This window comes from Ostrea edulis, chromosome 2 (assembly GCF_947568905.1).
Source record: "Ostrea edulis chromosome 2, xbOstEdul1.1, whole genome shotgun sequence".
NCBI lineage: Eukaryota > Metazoa > Mollusca > Bivalvia > Ostreida > Ostreidae > Ostrea > Ostrea edulis.
The window spans coordinates 75,959,415-75,982,230 of record NC_079165.1 but is presented as its reverse complement, the minus strand read 5'-3'; the positions used below and the strand labels follow the sequence as shown (position 1 = coordinate 75,982,230).

General features: G+C 34.5%; 1 protein-coding gene across 2 annotated transcripts in view; it reads left to right on the top strand.

Annotated features, from left to right (window-relative positions):
- The window catches only part of LOC125681625 (uncharacterized), a 192,704-nt gene that overhangs the window by 161,811 nt on the left and 8,077 nt on the right, over positions 1-22,816 (top strand). For both annotated transcript variants that reach the window (XM_056153630.1, XM_056153629.1), the window contains exon 8: positions 19,090-19,252. In XM_056153630.1, the coding sequence (XP_056009605.1) occupies positions 19,090-19,252 (163 nt within the window). The remainder of the gene's footprint in view (positions 1-19,089; positions 19,253-22,816) is intronic.

Genomic DNA, 22,816 nt, shown 5'->3' with positions numbered 1-22,816 from the left:
CAAGTACTCTGAAGTTGATATAAAAAATATGCCTGAGTTCCTCATTGAAAATATTTTCGTGGTCTTTGGTGATCAGGTCTTCCAACAGTCTGTTGCAATTCCCATGGGCATGAATTGTGATCCTATGTTAGCTGACCTGTTTCTATATTCATATGAAGCCGAATTTATTCAAAAAGAGAAGAAAAAATCTCTTGCTGTCGCCCTCAATTCGACATTTAGATATATCGACGACGTTTTGTCTATTAATAATAATAACTTTCATTTATATGTCGATTCGATATATCCCTGGGAGCTAGAAATAAGAGACACCACAGAGTCGTCCACTTCTGCTTCATACTTAGATATTTTATTGAAAGTAGACATTGGCGCCAAACTGACAACTAAACTGTATGACAAACGGGATGATTTCAGGTTCTCCATCGTCAACGTCCCATATTTCTGTAGCAATATTCCATTATCACCTGCATATGGTGTTTATATCTCTCAATTGATTCGATACGCAAGAGGTTGTTCTGCGTATAGTCAATTTTTAATTCGAGGCAAGCTACTGACAAACAAGTTGATGGTACAGGGGTTTCAACAGTCTCGATTGAAGTCAGCATTTCGCAAATTCTATGGTCGTTATAACGATCTAGTTCGTCAATACAAGCTATCATTGGGTTAAATGCTGTCTGACATGTTTCATACCGATTGTTAGGCCGTTCTTGGCACAATGATTTTGACTACGGATAACTCTGCTTACTTGATCAGGGAATAGGGCTCACGGCGGGTGTGACCGGTGAACAGGGGATGCTTACTTCTCCTAGGCACCTGATCCCACCTCTGTTGTGTCCAGGGGTCCGTGTTTGCCCAGCTATGAAAGGTGAAGATAACGAACAGTGATCAATCTCATAACTCCTACAAACTATCTATTTTGTATTGCTTATAGGATTTATGAGATTGATCACTGTTCTTTATCATCGCCTTTGATCATGATGATTACTTTGCCATAACAAGTTACAGATCGATTTTCAAATTTTCCTGGTCTAATTTGTGTACCTGAATAGTAGTTGATTTCCAACCATGCCTATCCTGGTTTCCCAATATCCCCTTTTACCATAACCATGGTCTCATAATGAACTTCGAATATTGTTGCGGTCGAACAATTTTTGCCTCCGCTAGGGGACTATGTATTGCTATGCAATACTCTCAGAATGCTTGTTGTTTTTATTGTGTACTTAACACATATACTTGTATCTATGTTTGTGTTAAGGTTTAGGTAATTGGTGTTAAATTTCTCTACAAATAATGTTATACTCATCTTCGCTAACCAAGGATTTACAATCCGCTCCGCTTCTGTATAACCCATGGCTGCTTTAGAGTGATTTTCGTAGCTTTGAATGACGCCCTCTAGCGGATGGAGAAAACAAACCTGTTTGGATTACATCATGCTTATCCAATGAAAATGCGTGTTTCAGCTACTGTTTAAAAGTTGTTTAGAAATGGTTGCGCTCAGAGAGTAACGCAATGTGGTATGCAAATCATTCAAAATATTAATAATAAATTTAACTATCTCTTAATTGCATTCTTGAACAAGAAATCAGTGAGAATATTAGAAAATAAACATGTTCGGAACCCATGAAATACATGTAGTCGTTGAGTCTACGTCTAAAAATAACCCCACGCGTGTAAGGTGAATTCCAAATTGAGGAAAATAGCTCTGACGCAACTGTCTAAATCTGGGATAGATAGAACATAAAACAACGAATTACAAGATATGTTTGATATTAAACTTATGGTACGGTACTGTAGTAAATAAAATGCACTTCTTTACGCAGATACGAGTCTGAACTGCGCACGTGACATCATTGGTTTGAATATGTATTTCATACACGGCCGAGTGACAGTTGTAGATATTTACACATTCCTTTGTTTTGCACGTGATCTAACGTAACACGTTCTCTGAGCAGGGGACTTTCCCTGTGCCCAATCATATGCTGAAAGTTGAGGCTACGAAAATCGCACTAAATCTGCCAAGGGTTTGTAGAGAAGCGGAGCGGATCGTAAACCCTTGGCTAGCGAGAATGTATTATACATGATCCCATGTATTATTACACAACAACTCAAATATTTCTATTGTTTACATTGCACGTATACCCGTGAATGAATAATAACAAGTCTAGTCAAGAGAACTATATAAAATAACAAGTCTAGTCAATAAGATATTTACCAACATTTTACGAAAGTAAGGGAATCTGATAACTCCATTTGGATTAAAGTAGGAAATGTTAGATTTTCAGACTGTAGATCACAGGCCATTTACTTATGCTTTTGTTATGTGAAACCATATATAGACTTTTCTGACAATGTATTTCCTCAAATCACTACTGAAGTTTCCTACTTTCAGTCTCTTGGAGAAGTATTATCAAATGGCGGCTTCAGTGCACGCACAGGGGATCTACCTGATTTTATTCCATATGATTCTGTAACAGAAACATTTTCTGATTGCCCACTGCCTCCAGATTATTCACCTGGTTCTACACTATCCTGCAATAACACTGATAATCAACTACTCTTTGTAAAACCCTAAACCTTAGAATTCTTAATGGAAGATTCCTGGGCGATTCTCTTGGTTATTGTACATTTTATAATTTTAATGGACTATATGTTGGCTACCAGTCATGTTTTACATAATGTGATGTATTTTAGTGTTTTACCACCTACAGAATTGTCAGATTATAGTATTATTTGCACAAGGCTAAGATGTGCTTTTGATAACTCATTCATTTGTGAACCAAAGATTGAATGCAGATCTAGTCCTTTGAAAGGACAATATATTTGTTCTGATCAATGTAAACTTGCCTACCAAACAGCTTTAGTTGATGTAGAGAGTACTAATTGCTTAGTAGAACTTGAAAACAGCCTTAATGGTGAAAATATCAGTATTGATGAAATTAACAATAACTTAACTCGTTTATATGTTACAGCTGCATTTAAAACCCTTCATTTTAAACCATTAATAAATAAGCGTAAGAAAAATAAACCTAAACCAAAACCATGGATGTCTAATGATATTACTCAGTTAAGAAGGGAAGTCCAAAGACTTGGAAGAAGAGTGCAGAGCAAACCGAAAGATTGCAATCTACTACATCCTTTCAAAATTTAAAATTCTCAACATTATGAGAAAGAAATCAAAACATGAATTTTATAAAACAATAACTGAAAAAATTGATAACTTGAATCAGAATAGGTCAAAAGATTTTTGGAAACTTGTAAAGAAAAATAAAATGCACTCATGCTCAAAATCTTCTTGACTAAGTCTTCAAATTTTTGTGAAACACTACAAAAACTTACTATGCTCTAAGGGAAATGATATTTATGAAGATGTTGTTGGTGACTCTGAATTACAAAACCTTAATCCCCTTGATTATCCTTTTACATACATTGAAGTCAAACTTGGTATTAAAAATCTAAAATCAATAGGACAAGACTTAATTCTTAATTAATTAATTAAAATTCGTTTAGTGTTTGACGGGTGACACGATCTAAAATCTAGATATTGATGATCAAATTACCACCGATATATATGTATATATATATATATATATATATATATATATATCTTTATTTATTTATTTAGCAAAGAAACGGACACTCATCAATATCTAGACTTTAGATCGTGTCACCCGTCACACATTAAACGTATTATACCTCAGTATGAGAATTCCATGCAGCGCGTAATCTGGTTTGTCTAGACAGTCACGTGCCAGGGATCACAAAACTTCTTATCTCCCTCTCAAACATCATACCGTATATCAGATTTTTTCCGCGTCATGTTTTTTCCGCGAATCAGAACCTAAAATAGTGTATTAAATTTACGCGAATCAAATTTTCACTATTTCAAAGTCATCGTGAAAATATAATTCAGGATTATTTAAACTTATAGCGAGCGAAGCTCGCGTCGCGAAGCGACGCGACGAGCTCGCTCCAATGATTACACATATGAGTCACGTGATTTGCTCTTTATCAGTTGAAAAAAGATGAGTATCACCCATAATGCTTCTGGAAAAATGTCGCCGTCACTGCGGTATACTTCATTGACAATCCCGTAATTAAATTAATTAGATTGTTTAGAAAGTACCATAAAGTTTTGAAATTCCAGACAAGATTCCTCATAGCTTCAAACGTTTTGTGTTTGCCTGGTTTGAAAGAAGAAAATTGCTGCTAATATGACGTCACGATGTAACTGTTTACATCCACCGCATGATATTTCCCGCGTTAAATAAAGAGGCGGATAAAATGTATATAAGTCGTTGCAAGATGTTTTAAATGGGCTTCGCTCGTCTCAACGGTCACACCGTACAACATATTAAAAGAATCCAGCTTGTGAAAGTATAACTCTTATAATTTCTAATGCAAAAAATTCACACAGTGAAACGATTTACACTATTTCTGAGTTACTGATCGCACAACGATTTTGCACTTTTCTTTACACTATAGTAAATAAGGGACTTACTGCTGTATGTGACCGTAATAATCCACCCCAAGGCGTTACCCTATCTATTGTACTTGTATTAAACAACCACCTGTCTAACGCGACCAACGACCGTGATTTTTACAACATTTTCGTGTGATTTCACGAAATTTTACCTTTATTCAACGACTTTACATTTTTCGATTATAACGCGATTCCTACTTTCGATTTCAGTCGAGCATGACTATTCTGGGAATTATCGCACCTATCACTTTCGTTTTAAAACGCACGGGTAATAGTTCGGCTGTGACCTTGTTTAGTCGACACACTGACTCAATTATTATAACCAAAGCCATCAACTGATTAACATATAATCAACACAGGGTCGGATGAGGTTAATTAACAAAACCTGAGTTGTTTATTTAACGAAATCAAGAATCGGGGAATCAAGGCCGTTGTTTTCATAGTTGTGAATTTCGACAGACTTTGAAATGTGCGGGGTAGATCGGCCGTATAACTTTATCATAAAAGCAAACTTTGTATCAAATTTACGCGGATTTATTTTCCGCGATTCGGAAATCCTCGCGAACAAAGCGGAAATTGGATACACGCGGAAAAAAACCTGATATTCGGTATCTCATATTTCGCTCCTTTGGCAGCCTCGTGCATTTTCCATAAATTTAACGTCAAAATAGACGAAGTGTATTATGACGTCACAATAAGTCCGAGTCATTCTACTTTCATAGTTCGTGAGGCACAAAATATACAGGTCTCTGATATACAGTTTTAAAATCGCATGATTTTGGTTAATACAAAAACAAGCAAGTAAATCAGTATTCAAGGAGAATGTAAATACAAAACCTGGTTATCATATCACTATATTTCGTTGTTTGCACCTTCTGATACGTTGACGGCGCGGTGTTACCGTTAGGGCAATCTCAGCTACATTCAATGTATAGATGAGCGGACTCCAATTTCAAACGCATTTTTGTAGTCTTGCTTTGTTTCAGTATAATAAACAATTGATTGCATGAATGTTCGGGAGATATGAAGATTTATTCACCCAAGAAAAATGATATTCCCCTGGGGCAATATGATTTTTCTTGGGTGTATAAATCTTCATATCTCCCTCACTATCATGCAATAAATGTATATTATTATATAGCTAATAAATAGTCTAATATAAAATCTGCGTAAAATCTAGAGAATGTTAGCGTTCAATATCCTGAGAATTTATTGAACGCTAACTTTGCATTGCGTAAATTGTATGCGCCCGAAACATTTCGAGTATGAGCGTTCAATATTGACGTTACCGTAACGACGTAAACAGGCCAAAATGGCAGACGACGGTCCACCGAATCTGACAGAGCCGGTATTTGATATTTACGTAAGCAAAATGTTTTACTGTACATAAATTATGATGTCCCCATTTACAAAATCAGTTTGCTTCATGCATTAATAACGGGTTATATTGAACAGTTAAGAAATGCATGCTGTTATTGCACACTGCCAATATTGATGAATTCTCGTCTATTTTGGAGTAGTTTGAGTGAAAGGGGATATAACTTAACAACTAAATACTTTAGCTATATAATAAAAGGGTTATTGAACTTATATTGGTGTATATTGGCACTCGTTGGCTGTCAAAATGCACTCGCAAGCTCGTGCATTTTCACAGCCAACTCGTGCCAATATTCACCAATACAAGTTCAATAACCCTATAATATCCCATACAATATGGCCAGACGTGTATGCACTATCATTCCGAATTCAACATTACGTAAAAAAACGATTAGATGAATTAAAGATACATTAATAAGACAGCATTGCCCAGAAAACCTTATTGATGCTGGAATCCAACAAGCAGGAAAAAAAATACCTATTCCAAAGGGGTGCCAAAGAGAACAACAATGTGCCTTTCGTCGTCAGACACAATCCAAAAAATCACAATATCTTAAATACAGCTAAACGATTTTTCCCCCAATTTTGGAAGAATCCAACAATATGAAACATGTGGTGAATTCATCTCAATTATCTCAGAACAGTGTATCAATGAACAAAAAATAAATATATGAATACTTATATCTTTATTGTGGCGTTTATGGGCACGGCTGTATTTACAACACAAAAGAAACGGGCCGCCAGCATGATCAAGGGCAGGCCCCAACAAACAACAAAAGCATCATCAAAAGCAAATTCAACATCAACATATTTTCTTGCAAAGTCAACATTCAAAGTTCAAAAACATCAACATTCACAGTTCAAAGTTCACATCATATCAAAGAGTGCTTGACCCTGGGAGGTGCAGAGGTCAACCATCTCATGACCTTGACCCTGGGAGGTGAAGAGGTCAAGGACTTGTAGATTTTCACATATCATCATAAGTTCTGACAGTGCCGCTCGTAAGCGCTAAAACCAGTTACCAACGTCACACTGCACACAGGCGTAGCGGAATGCAATATATGCTAAAGTTGATGAACTAGGAAACCTTCGACTCTATTCTCTTTAGAGAAATCGAGAGGCATAGCCTTCATCGACTTCAGATCTCTTCGCAAGCATTCATGTTTTGATTCTGGAAAACGTGTAAATGCCGGAGTCGGTGACGGTTTATGCTTCGACCGACGTTTCTACTCAGATGTGCCTGGATTTACGCAATAGACAACTTGTTTTCAAACATTTATCTGTAATGCACAAAACTGTCACAAGGAAATCAACACTTCCTTGCTTTTAATCTGTCCCCTCTCCCGTATATATATATATATATATATATATATATATATATATATATATATATGTATATGTATGTGTGTGTGTGTGTGTGTGTATCAACCTAAAACCCTTTAACTGTGTATCAGAGACCCGCATATTTTGTACCTTACGAACTATGGAAGTAGAATGACTCGGACTTATTGTGAAGTCACAATACACTTCGTCGTCTTTGACGTTGAATTTATGGAAAATGTCCTTTGTAATTCTGGAAATTTCGCAGTCTGTGTACATTTTATAAACTGGAAATGTGTTGAAATTTCCATTACCAAAATTGGCAAAATGTTCGGAACATGGCGAATTTCTGATACTTGGATCGCGAATTTGCTGCTTGTGTACGCGCATACGAGCGTTCAGTTCACTGGTTTGTCCAATGTAGTTTTCATTACAGGTAGGGCAAGTCATGCAATATATTATGTTTTCAGATATGCAAGTCATGTTAGAATTTGATCTTAATTTTTGGCCGCATTTAAGAATTTTTTTTCTGCCTTCCTCCAGATGATTACATGTACCGCAAAGTAAATCCTCATATTTTTGTACGGATTTAGAATTTTGTGTAGTAAATCGGGCGCTCGTTAGAATTCTCTTCAGATTAGGAACCTAGTCTGTCCTCTGCTGTTTTTTATTTGAGATTCCTTTATCAGGTTTTTGAGATTTTCGGACTGTTCTAATATAGGAAAAATTCTTCTAGCTGTTCCAAAAATATTGTGGTTGCGTGGGTTATGCGTAATTACAAAAGGAATATCGTTGTTTACATCGTTTTCTTCGTGTCGGGAGTTCCATAAGATAGATATTGGCGTGTTCCGTGCTTTGGTAATTCCGTCATTAAGGAGTTTTTCCGGATAATGTTGTCGCCGAAGGTATACTTTCAATTCCTACAGTCTTTTTGACCGTAATGAAGTATCCGTAATTATTGTACATATCCGTCTAGCCATGGTGTATGGAATGTTACGTTTAGTATGGGAAGGGTGACATGAATGGAAATCCAAGTATTGATGTGAATCTGTTTCTTTGCAATAAAGATCCGTGATTATATTGGTATCATCCTTAATGATTCGGAGATCCAAAATTGGCAGTTCTTTATCACTCACAACCATAATAAATTGAATCGATTGATGTAATTGATTTATCTCAGCACCGAAATTTTGTAAATCATCTGCAGTTTTATTCCAAAAGATGAAAATATCAGCCAGGTACTTACGTCGTGATATGTTGACATTACTTAGCAATTCTATTTCATTGAAAAATGAAAAGGCATTAAAGCCGAAAGCGCTAACAGTAAAATGTTATTCGAGTTTTGTGTTTCTATCCACACAAGTAATAGTATAATAAAGAAAAATTAGAACGCCGAAAATAACCGGTTTCATTTTTAATTTTCAAGAGTTATGACATCATTGCTTAGTTACACATTATAGATTTAACTATGACGTAAAAAGTGGCAGATTGTATTGACACGTTAACAAAGATCATTATGACGTCATGATACAACGTTATATAAATATTGCATTTAGTTGAGGGTAACATTGAAAATTTTCACCCCGAGAAAACCATTGTCAACCGAGGCGTAGCCGAGGTTGACAATGGTTTCTAGAGGGGTGAAAATTTTCAATGTTACCCTCAACTACATGCAATATTTGTTTTATTATACTGAATGTTATATAAACAACAAAGCAGAAAAACGTACGTCTGTTGACATTTGATCAATCACGGTCATGCGATATTTCGTATATCTATGCGGGTATTCGTGTTTATTACAAACGCTCAAACGACGTCGTCTAACAATCTACGGCGAACCGTACGCACATGAATTTGACGCATGTGATAATTTTTTATAATATCACCCGTTGTCAAGTACTGTTACCCGTTGCTAGATACTATCACCCTGGAGCGCGTGTTTTCTGTTCTCAGAGGGTAACAATATGTTTTTTCAAATGCTTCTCGACCAATCAGATTCGAGTATTTTACATGAAAGTATAATAATATGAAATATTACACGAGAGAAAAAAAAAAGGAAATAAAAACACAGCCGAATTTTGGTCTGTGCAAGATAAAAAATATACAATATGTACAATAATAATGACACGTTTGTTTACATAGCAGTTGACTTCTGACCCATGTGTTAACAATCAAATAAAACAGATTTATAATGCGTGAAAATATGTTTATAAATCATATAAAGTTTTGCATTTTATGGAGCGTTTAATGCAGGTTTGTATCCTCGAACAACGTTTCTTTAGTTTCACGCTCCGTTTCCGTAGTATCTCTCAGGAATTTGTAAAAGGGGAAAATGGTAAAGTTCGGACTGAAATTTTTGGCACAGTTTCGAATGTGTTTACTGACGTGAGTACATTGATATTTTGGTTCCCTTATTTGTTGACGGTGTACAGTTGTGTTGTAGTGTGTCGCCTGTCTGGCCGAAGTAATTTTTTCCACAACCAGCGCAAGTTATCACATACAAGAGGTTAGAAGAAGTGCACGTCATGGATGATTTCACTGTAAATTGGCTTCCTTATATAACCAAGCGACGTAGGTTTTATTATTAAATTTTTTAAGAACTAAAGGCAATGGCAGATCTGAAATTAACAAATCACACACCACATTACATATGCAACAAAATATACAATTACATAGATTCATATTCGTATTTCCCTTTAAAGAAGTCAAAATATTCCAATGAAATGTATATGATCGACTTTATTACTTTACTTCAAAAAGTAACAAAATTTATAGTCCTTGATCAAAAAACAGCCATTTCATAGTAGAGAAATATACTGATAAAAAAAATAGTTCAACGTACATAATTATCAATCAGTTAATAATAAACATTTCAAATATATACCTTAAGGTGTGACACAAGGGGCAGCTACATGTATAGGTCTACTCCCTCTAAAACAAATTTCCCGCACTGATGAAAAAGCCCGCGAAACTTATTTATAGAAGAAAAAGTTATTAAACTGGTTTTAGCTAGAGTGAGTGAATTCCTACAACCAACCTGGCCAATAGAATGTTGTGAATATATTTCATTCAATTAATATAGCACAGCTTAGTATTGAAAAATGTAGAAAATTCAATTAGATATAAAGATCACCCTGCCACACGTATTTAAAATAAAATTTGGATCCAGGTGTTATATATGGACACGTGGCGCACCTTGGTTTATTACATTTGCTGATGGTAGGGATTTCATTATTGCTATTGGAAAAACATGTTCTGGTAAGAATTGATTTTAGAGAAGGGCTTTGCCGTTTACTTTTGATAATTTTTGCTGATTCCAATATTTTTTTCATGTCTGGGTCTCATTCCAAGATAGGGAGGTTGTTCCTGATAACCTGAAAAACTTCCGGATTTTTTGGATTGTGCGTTGAAACGTATGGAAGGACATTTTGACAGGGTTTAGCGTTTACTTTCAGGAGATCCTTTCTTTCTTGAGATTTGGCTTTGTTTATTCCGTTTTTGATTAATTGCTCTGGGTAGCGTCTTTGTAAAAGCGAGTTTTGTAATTCCGCCAAGCGACTGTTAAAGATTTTACTATCGAAAATAATTGTGCAGAGGCGTCTCGCTAAATTGTATGGAATGTTTCTCGTATGCTTTGGGTGACAAGAATCAAACATAAGATGTCAATTTGTAAAACACGTCTGTCACTATGCGATTGTGTCTTTTAACTACCATGACATCAAGAAATGAAAACATGTTTTTATCGGATTCCATAGTGAATTTCATGGTAGGGCTTAGTGTGTTTAGAATATTGAAAAACTTCATTAATTGTTCTTCTCCTCTGTCCCATATGATAAAACAATCGTCCAAGAAACGTTTCCACGACTGTCTAAAAAAATTCAAATTCTTGTCCAAATTTTTCCTGAATTGTAGAAAATAATTTCTCTTCCAAAAAACCTAGAACTAGTGTTGCATGTGTTGGGGCAACTTTGGTTCCCATTTGCAGTGCCCAGTTTCTGTTTGTACATGTAAATAGTTCCATTGAATTGCATGAAATTGTTTTCCAAGATTAATTGTAAACCTAATATTACGAATTTTTTCGAAAATCTCTCGAGTAAAAGATTAGGGAATCGGTCTATCCAATATTCTATGGCGGCTAGTCCTAGCTCATGAGGAATATTAGAATAGAGGTTTGTGACATCGAATGATACTGAAAGAGACTCTGAATTAATTTCTTCTGGAAGGGAATTAAGAAAATCTACGGTGTCTCTAATATAACTCTGAACTTTTGTAATGTAAGGTTTAAGTAGTAAATCCAAGAGATAACTAATTCTGTGAGTTTCGCAGGTAGGTCCTGCGACTATAGGTCTAATTGTTAGATCTTCTGGGCATTCAATACTTATATACGTGGATTTAGAATTTTTGCATTCGTCTTTTATGATTTGGCTTTTATGTATTTTTGGTAGACCATAAAAGTTACTAGTTTTAGCCTTAAAACATAGAAGGTATAATTTTTCCTTGGCAGTAAGTTTATCTCCGTGTTCAGTGATAATTTTTTCAAGTTTTATCAAGACTTCTTTAGAGTCATACTCTTGCTGTTTCTCGTAGTAAGTACAGCAAGACATATTGATAGGAATGATGTGTGATGGGAAACGATTTGATATTGCTGTAGTTTGTTGATTGTTAGGTTCCATTTTCTTATTGTTGCTATGTTGGAAGGATCCTAATTTTATAAAAGGATGTTTGTCTTTGTGTTCCTGTTTAAATTGTGTTTCATATTTTTGGAACCAAGTTTCTGATTTTGACCACTATTCTATTGACTTTTGTTCTTCACAAAGACATTCATCATTCCATTTTTTCATAAGAATGTTAAAAGTGGACATGGACATTTTATTTTCAAAGAATGTTTGGATTTTGATGTCAATGGACTGGTATTTGTCCTCATTGTGTTTTCCCCTCATTTCTAGCGCAGGTCGCGTTCAGTTTTGACATTTTCTAGCACTAACCTTTCTCTTCTTATGCGTTGATTTTCAGGCTCTCCTCTGATCTCCGGAATTTGTAGTTTTCGTGGCATGATATGTGGTCCAGAAAGGAGCCATGTATTATATACTTTTGCCTTTTGTGTGTTTTTTAACATATTCCAGTAGGCGATTCTTCTAAATTTCAATTGTAGGTTCCAGAATTGGATGTGCCGTTGTTTTTCAGACAATGCCCTGGTTTTGTCATGACCTGTTTCTGAATTTTCTCCAGAAGGTATCACGGTAGGATTAGCATCTGCGTGATTTTCAACGGCTATTGATGCAATATCTTCTTGGTTCCGGTGATGAATAGCTCTCCCCGGTGTGAATGATTGTATTAAATCCTTAATGCCTGTTATATGGCAGTCCGATCAAGGCCAAAGACTTGCCTTTGGCAAATCGAGACCTGGATGTTAACTTTGACCCTCGGCCAAGAGAATTTCAGAATGCAGCTGGATAACAAGACACTTTTCGAAATGTGTGGTTAAACCATCCAAAGATAAATTCTTAGCCAGTCTCTCAACTGTATGCATTAGCAAACACAGTAGGTTTAGATAATGATCATGACTATCTACAAGAATCACTCTCCGACAATTGGTTAAGACAAATGAACATAACACATATAAGTGATGACGACATTTTTAAGACAGAAAGACAGACGTGCGGACAGAGCAGTAATCCAATTTGGCATAATGAACGGAGGAAAAGACTTCACTCATCTAACTTTGGCAAAATTTGCAAAGCAACAGAGAAGACTGACTTTAACAAAGTAGCAAATAATTTGACAAAATATTCCCCACAAATATTTGCCCCAGCTATTTTATATGGTAAATGCTATGAAGCTCTTGCTTTACGGGGATTTCAAGATAAATCTGAATTACATGTCCTTAAATGTGGCATTTTTGTGTCTAAAACACACCCACATTTAGCTGCATCGCCTGATGCTATCATTAATGACAACACATTGGTGGAAATCAAATGCCCATACACAGCAAAAAACAAAGAAATATCAGAGGAATCTGTCTCTTATCTTAAAAATGTGAATGATGAATTGGAACTTGACAAATCTCATGACTATTACTATCAAATCCAAGGACAACTGTTCTGTTCAGGTAGAAAGGAATTTATTTTTGTAGTTTATACTTTAAAAGACATGAAGACAATTAAAGTACACAGAAACAACACATTCATAGAAATAATGCTTCAGAAACTAGAAAAATTCTTCAATTGTCATTTCAAGGAATCTGTATTAAACAGATTTTATTATCATGTAAATGCTGAATAAATCTTAAAATCATACCTAATTGACTTATTTTAGCATCTGTATACATTTGACACACACATATTAACATTGAATAGTGATCAATATAGAATGTACCTTTTTTTGTAAAGTTAATATTTTCATAAATAAAGTACATCTATTTATGATACATTTGAATTCAATCTGGGGTGTGACTGTATGAATAATAGTATTATATACATATCTTAGTCTATTTTATTCTAATCTTTGAACTTGTACAGTATTGTAAGGATAAAGTCGTGTATATATACATTATATATATATATATATATATATATATATATATATATATATATATATATATATAATCTTTAAACATGCTGCAAATATAGAAATATGGCCAATAAACATTACGGTCACAACCTATTATGAAAATCATGCCTATCAATTTCATTAAGCATGTATAGGAACAATGCACTTTCGAAAATTGCACAGAATGAAACAAACAAAAGAAATTTCACTAGCTAATTTTGTCTCTGTAGAGTTAAGAGGTCCTTTTAAAATTTTGAATGTTTCAACCCCTCAATATGCACTCGCTTGCTCGAAATCTTTCTGTCTCTTAAAACAATCTTATTTGACATACAATTTTGCTTTTCAAAAATGTCGGAATGTTAACCTTTATATCCTTTGGTGCAAAGAGATCCTGGACATTGAATCCTTTATCTGACATTATGGAATCCCCAGGGTCACATATGTTAATAAGAGAGCTACGTTCAACAACTTGCCTATCACTGGTAGACACCCCCCCCCCCCCCCCCCCCATATGCTGGAGAAATGCATGATACAAGTCCTCTAGGTGTGGCACCAACAAGCACTTTAACAGTGTTTCTGTTTTTGTAAATAGAAAAGGTTGACTGTTGTGTAACAGGGGGTTTGGGTTTTTTCACTGGGATCTCGGTCCCATCAATTATAACTCTTGTTGAGGGAAATTTTTGAAAGAAGTCGCAGGGTGAAAAGAAAGTGACCGTGTCTCTGTCAGGCCAGAAATTTATTTCTTGAAATTGTCTTGCCATGAAGTTAACCCATGTAATCCAAATGTTATCTACAGTTGTTTGTAATATGCCAAATAAGCGACTTAATTCAAAGTTGGGTTTGTTCTGTCTTAATTTGATCAAAGTTAGAAAAAGTTGGTTTTCAACTGATAAATTTGAACTTGGTTATACAAATATCTGACATGATAGGCAGCTTCACCTAAACAATGCAGTACAAAAAGAAAATCTGTGTAAGAAGCAAGGTCAGTGTAAAACATTATACCCTCACTGTCATGAAAGAAATTTTCAATAGACGTCATGGGTGTTGGGAGAGTTTGACATGATGCCTCTATGAGGCTTACATCTTCACTCTGTTGGACATCAAGTTCATTAATTCGAGCTGATGCTGCTATGTCATTATCCATTGTCTGTATGGTACAAAAGCTTGAGACATTCGAAACGTCAGCATCATCACATTCCATAAAGACCTCTCCTGTTTCATCCTCTTCCTCCATTGTACGGCGATTGCGAGCAGCTCTCCTTTCACTTCTTGCATGGTCAGTATCCATTAAAACAGACACACCACACACACACACACACACACACACACACACACATGCAGTTTGTGTATATGTGTATAATAAATATATATATATATATATATATATATATGTGTGTGTGTGTGTGTGTGTGTGTGTGTGTGTGTGTCTCCGATTAAAATTCAATTGACCTTTTTTTTTAATAGAAATATCGAAATTCAAAGATAATAGTTAGTCCTAGCCTGTATGACATTTCTTCAAGTCTTTTAAATTCTGCACACTTGTCGGTCTTCATTATTTTCTTCTGTTGGCTAGCTCAGTATAATAGTGGTCATGGTATTGTGTGAGTTATGACACAACAAAATAGCAATGAAAAAGCAAACTTCATAAGTTCACAAGTTCGACAGTTTCATTGCACATTTTGAGGTTTTCAATTTTTTTTTAACTTTTCCGCTTGGTGAAAAAACAAAAACAACAATTCAGTCAACAAGAATCAAATTATTTAAAAAACAACAACAATAAATCTGAACTGATGTAAAAATAGGACTGTACTTACAATCAAGTGTGATTTGATATTCCCTATCCGTTATTTTCTCCGAAGTTTGAAACCCCTCAACTGCATTTTATAGTCCCTTTTAAGTTAGAGCACAAAGTAAGTGCCTCTTTATGTTATGCTATTTAGTATTTATAAATACACAAAGTAACCCCCCCCCCCCCCCCCCCCCCCCCCCCGCAAAAACAGCCTACTGTAACTTCAAAAAACGTTTACATTGTATATCCAACATTAATGTTAACAAAACATCGTTTAATATCATTGAAAACTATAAATTTTCAAAATGTTACTTATCGTGTGAAGTTACTGTGATGAAGTCGTCTTCGGTAAAATGGTTGTGACACACGACACTGTGGGGCCCAGGGCACCATAGTTTGTAGCGAAATTCATCACAATTTCTTTTGATTGCCAGAATCCAAAGTTTCCTAAGCTTTTTATCTTTTGGAAAATTCAAACCACCGCGAGTTGAACAACCAGGAACACCGCAACAGCACGTTGACATGACCGATGAAATTATCTCTTTCGCTTTCGAGTGTATTTGCTACCGGAAGTGTGTATTGAACCTAAAAGTTCGTTGCACCACCTATGTTTTAACAAAGGGGAAAACCGACAAATATCGACCATTGAAAAGTAACGTCAAAGTTGATATTGCGCGAAAAACATTTGAAAAAGGTAAAAGTCTAATAATAAAATGAACAATACTCACCCGACCTCGTGGATACATCCTAAAATATGACTATGCGTACAATTAAATACATGTATTTGGTAACTAATGTAACAAAATTTTAGAAATGTTTGTTCACAAAGCAGTTAACGTCTGGCCTAAGTGAATACAAACAAGAAATATTACACTAAGTAGTTAATCGTAAATACATCACTATTGTTAAAATTAATTATTATAACACGTTCTTTGCATACAAGACATTAATTATTAAAGACAAAAATGTTCCCTTTTGTTTACTCCGAATGATACATAAGTATTCAATTTTTTCTTCCATAAATTTTCTCTAAAGCGACGATAAATGTCATCTTTGTAAAGTTTTTCAATTCCTATTATAGAATATTCGTCAATATTATGAGAATCTGTATAGAAATGAATAGCAACAGGGTCATCGTCTAATAAATGACAAATTTGAAACATGCCTTTGGTATAAAGCTACCCCAGTTTCTCCCACATATACAATTTTCTTGCATTTTTTGCAAAACACTCCATAAACTACATTGCAGGATTTACAATTGATATATTTTTTGATATGATATTTATTACCGTTGAAGTCCTCAAATTGATTGGTTTTAATGACATATTGACATAAAGTACGTTTTTTAGCACCACACGGCTCGCATAAATCTTATTTCCTAAAAAATAGATTATTGTGTTTCTTATGTACCAGAATGTCTTTTAAATTTTTTATTCTTTTAAAAGCCACTGTGGGCATATCTCTAACAATGGTTTTGAGGCGGTCATAATTTTCAAGAATGTTTTGACGGTTTTTTAAAATCTTACGAATGTTGGGAAGCCCTTTGGAATAGTCTACCACAAAGGGAACACGGTTACCGGTACCCTGTTTCGTCTTTTTTCTGTAGTTTAGGAGATTTGATCGGTCGAGTTTATCTACTATCTTAAGTCCTTTTTCTACATCATTATCTAAATAACCGCATTTTCTTAAATTTTTCTTTATTTCCTTTCGTTGAATTTGATATTTTTCTTCTGTGGAACAAATTCTACGCGCACGGAGCCCAAGTCCAAAGGGAATATATTTTTTTGTAGATTCGGGGTGGCTAGAGGTTTTTATTAAGGTACAGTGTACATATGTTTATCGGTGAGTTTGCAGTATAAGTCAGTACAAAGGATTCCGTCTGTTATTGAGATTGTTACATCAAGGAAATCGATTTTGGTGTTTGATAGACGTAAGTTAAGCTGAATGTTTGGATGTATTTCATTCGCGGTTTTATGGAATTGTTTAAGTTCTTCTTTTGTACCTTTCCAGATGCCAAAAATATCATCAATATAACGTACATAAAATAATGGTACTTGTTTTGATATTTCGAAAAGAATTTGTTCCCACCCCCCATGTAAACACAAGCGTAGTTTCGCCCAAGTTTTGATCCAATTTTATTTATTACAATTGTTTTGATTGGACAATTTTAAAGCTAAACGAGAATTTACACGTTAATAATTTAATTCTTATTGTATCCTTGTCTCTGATTAGTCAAATTCCAAATGAGGAACGCAGGTTATTTTTGTATAACCTGGTTTGGTATGGGGACACACCTCCATGACAACAAGAAGCCGGAACTATTTTTTTTCTCTCCATAAATTTACATCGCAGCACTATTTTCAGCCTTCTATGGAATAGAAAGTCAACGTGTACAATAAGATACTTCGGTTTGATACACATATTGTTTTCTCGTTGTCAATATTAGCGCCTACTTGCAGGTATGCAGATCACTGTTGTATATCATCTTTCTATGTATGATGGTCGAATAATATATAAGATATTATATTCGAATTAATAATTTACCAAGTAAGCATTGTCCTGTTCATTTTGAAATACATTTCTGACTGGGGAAAGGGGGAGGGTTGTTTCATTGCTTGATCCGCCTTTCAACAAAGCAAACAAAAAATCATACGTCACATTTTATCACATGACGTCAGACATGTTGACATGTGGATCGCAATGTGTCACTTGCTTATAAATATATATTTCCTTGTGTTGGATTTACTATTAGCGACAACGTTGCATGCAAGGGTAAGTTTTCATGTAGTAGAAGTTTTCACAGAGTTAAAAGCCGAAAATTATTGCATTTTCTGATATTTGAAGATTTATTTTGAGTAGGCCTAAACAATGCAATTTCCCGTATTTTCTCAATCTGTCGGAGATGAGCGACTTCAAAGTCGATCTCTATCTCTAATGGACAACGATATATATATATATATATATATATATATATATATATATATGAAATGTTTGCACTTAGTGTGTTACCATCATATATCTCTATATTTCTATGCCAACATGTTTGGTGAATCAATAAATTGAATTGAATTTAAGATTATCGAAATCTCTGTTAGGTATTGGTAGAAATCTCGTTATCAGTGATGAAATTTTTTCTTATAATTGCTGAAAACGTGATTCATTACATATTTAAATGATATCGAATGTATATCTACACTGCATAAGTTAAGAAAGGTGTGTAAAAGGTTAAGAGGGGGGGGGGGGGGGGGGGGCGTGTTGCATGATCCAGCATGCCACAAGTGCCTGTATATATCTAAATTACCCCTATTGTGACCTCACCACATGCGACTTCTGGTGAAATATCGAGCCCAAAACGTAATATTAAAAATAAACGATAAATTTTCTAAAAAAAAAAATTGTGACGCGCAGGCGCACTGAATACAACCAGCCCAACATAATCGTCTATAGGAACTTCTGCTATATATTACCATTCTATGAGAGAGAGAGAGAGAGAGAGAGAGAGAGAGAGAGAGAGAGAGAGAGATCTTCTGCATTTGATGATCGTTTTGTTACCAATATTTTCATCAATTTTTGACAGACAAAATTGTATCCACCATGAAGAACTCCTCGCAGGATTTGACAAGCAGGCTTCCAATTGCAAACAAGTTGTTGCAAAGATGTATGGTTTTCGATTCTCTGGCGACAAAAACTACATAACGATTACCTGCGATGTTACAATGTACCCTGCAAAACTGCATACGGTAATATCCTTCATTTATTATATACCCATCAATGTATCGTTCTCTGATACTGTGGATTTCACAGCGTGTGATCCGGTTTTCCGGATCACCACACTGTGGTTTTCTGATTCCGTATCAGTATCCTTTGAAACTGATGCCGTCACAATGACGTCACAATGAATCAACGCAACGTTATTTGTGGAAAATATTGACCGCGTCACAAACGAAACGGCGTACACCAAACAAAATTTCATAGTATGTCTGTGTTTTTGATAATTAGGATTACACTTATTATCTTACACTGTATAAAAGGGGATTTAGAATGCATAAGGGGGTATATAATAAATTTATCATTACTACAGTAACTTGATCCGAAGAGTTGGATCACGTCTCGTTGACAGGCGCGGATCATCAGATCAAACTCGACGCTTCGCGTCACGTGTGATCTGATGATCCACGCCTGTCAACGAGACGTGGTCCGACTCTTCGGATCAAGTTACTGTAGTAATAATATATATTTATTATATACCCATCAATGTATCGTTCTTTGATACTGTGGATTTCATAGCGTGTGATCCGGTTTTCCGGATCACCACACTGTGGTTTTCTGATTCCGTATTAGTATCCTCTGAAACTGATGCCGTCACAATGACGTCACAATGCATCAAAGCAACGTTATTTGTGGAAAATATTGATCGCGTCACAAACAAAACTGCGTACACAAAACATAATTTCATGGTATGTCTGTGTTTTTGATAATTTGGATTACATTTATTATCTTATAAATGTGGATTTGAAATGCATAAGGGGGTATATTATAAATTTATCATTACTACAGTAACTTGATCCGAAGAGTTGGATCACGTCTCGTCGCGTTGACAGGCGCGGATCATCAGATCAAACTCGACGCTTCGCGTCTCGTGTGATCTGATGATCCGTGCCTGTCAACTCGACGTGATCCGACTCTTCGGATCAAGTTACTGTAGTAATTATTTATATATATATATATATATATATATATATATATATATATATATATATATATATATGCATACAAGATTTATTAATAAGCATAATCAAAGTACTGAAAGTACTGAGAATCGCTAGGCTTGGCTTTTAATGATGCTGTATGAATATACAAGTTATGATAGTACTATAAACATATCAAAACAAAATGTTCAATATTTTACTGCAATTGCTAAGTAAAGGAAAGAATAAAATATTGGAAGTTTGGAACACTTTTCTAAACAATTATAAATACATGCTATAATAGTATTTAAGATGGGGATTTCCTTATAAAATATTTTTCATGAAATGGAAAAATGAAAATGTTTTATAGTAATCCATATTGTTGTTCGATTTAGTTCGATCCTTATTGTAAAAATGATTTATAACGTAATGGGACTGTTAAATTAATGAAATGAATGCATTTTGCAGTGATATACATATTATGCATAAAACGTTTGCTGGAATAAATTACAAACTCGTTTTGATATGTGAAGGCTGCACCTTTTTATTAAATCACATCTAAGAAGAAGAGTATTTGGTTTTTCCTCAACACAATGTCACCACACAATACCACTCAGAGAAACATTAAAAACCATAAACTCAACAGAATTTTCATTCCTCTGAAAAAATGTTAGAAATATGTCTTATCATTTCATCTCGATCAAATGTAATAATTGTATTTCTCGACACTCTCAAGAATGTTCTCAATTCGAAAACAATTCTAAATCATTTGATAAATTCTCACATATTTGACTCATCGCATTCCAATGTTCTCAAATGATTCCGAAGGTATTTTCATTCGCCTGATGAAATCTCAAAAGTATACCTTATTATTTAAATCAAATTTAAGTGTATAATCTCAATATATCTCAAATTCTAAGGAAGTGTTAAATCGAATTAATCCCACTTATATTTTTACATAATGTATCTTGTATTATTTAAAACTGTTTATAATTTTTGATTTGTTAGTATCACACTTCTTATAACATGTGGAAGTAAATTTCCTTTTCTCAAACAATTTCTTAATTATGCCTGGAACTTGTATTATTTTAATGATAATACAGTATCCAACCCATGGTGCCCTAGGTGAGGATTAAGCCCCATTTTGCATCCACACTGTACATGCGGCTGCGAATATTCATATATGTTATATGATATTATGTAACAATAACTCCTTTATATGACCTAGAAACCCACTATTTGAGGTGTCTGGCCTCAAGTAGCGCAGCGCAGGGTTTTTTTGGTTTTTTTTTGCTTAAATATAAAACATTGAAATCAAATTTCTGAATTTAAGAATATTATCGCAGCCAATACTTTTCCCTGTTTCTAATTATACACAATAATGTACTATATAACATTATTTTCTTTAATAATTGACACATGTATATGATTTCGTAATTACTGTGCTATAGATGTGTACAATCCAGGGGCCCCTGGCACTCTAGGCGAGGATTAAAATGAGGTACTTGATAATAAAAGAAAGAAAATTAGGCTTAGATCTATATAATTTTTAATGCTTTTCAAATGATTCCAAAACAATATTGTGATTTTCTTTAATTTTCATATAAAATTTCATTCTTCTCAATTTACTAGAACAAAGAAATTTTTTTAAATTTAATATTGGTTTTTAGGATTATTGTATTAAATTTGAAAATCACATAACGTTATCTCTAAATTAAAAGTTAGGGTCTAAATATGTTTGCTTAGTATTATAATATAATACAGGTGAAATTGCTATAGCTGCCGAACACACTTTGAACGAAAGTGTAATACACAACAATGTCCACAGGCCTCATCACTTTTCATTTTCTTATCAATCCAATGAATACATGTATGATAATGTGACATTGTATCAACAGATGTAGATTCATTTCATGCACAGCCAGCATTTGATATTGTTAATCTGTCTTCAGTAGTCTATTTCATACAAATCATAGGTAGGATGAAAGAAAAAAGAAGAAGCAAAAACATAACGCGGAACGGAAAACGGAACAGAACAAAAAACGGATCGGGATATTCAAAATATAAAATCATATAGTTTTCTTAACGAAATATAACATAGCAGGTAGATTTTATCTTTATACATGCATTAATGAAAACCAATGCACATTAATTAATATCAATGAAGATCATGATATGTTATTCAATTATTTTGCACAATGTATTAAAATTCCCTGTGCCACAACACTACATAGAGTGCATACATTCAGCAATTAGCGCATTCTATATAATTCGAAACTTTTCAAGCAAAAAGCATTGTGATCATCAAATACCACTATATTAAAAAATATATAAATTACAATTAAACACACACGTTGAAAAAAATACACCAACCTGTAAGTCTACGTTTTAATGAGGAATATCTAGCACGTATACCACAGCCATTTTCCACATCATGCTTCAATCTGTCTTCAGTAAAGAATGGAAGTCTGGGTAGTTAAACTTTGAACTGTCCTCATTTCAAAGAACAGCCGACACGTTTTAAAAGGACACTGCTTATCGTTTCTGTCTTCATAAAATTTCGCGATCAAACTGATATTAATCTAGTCAAAATGGATGAATAGAAATGACAAATGC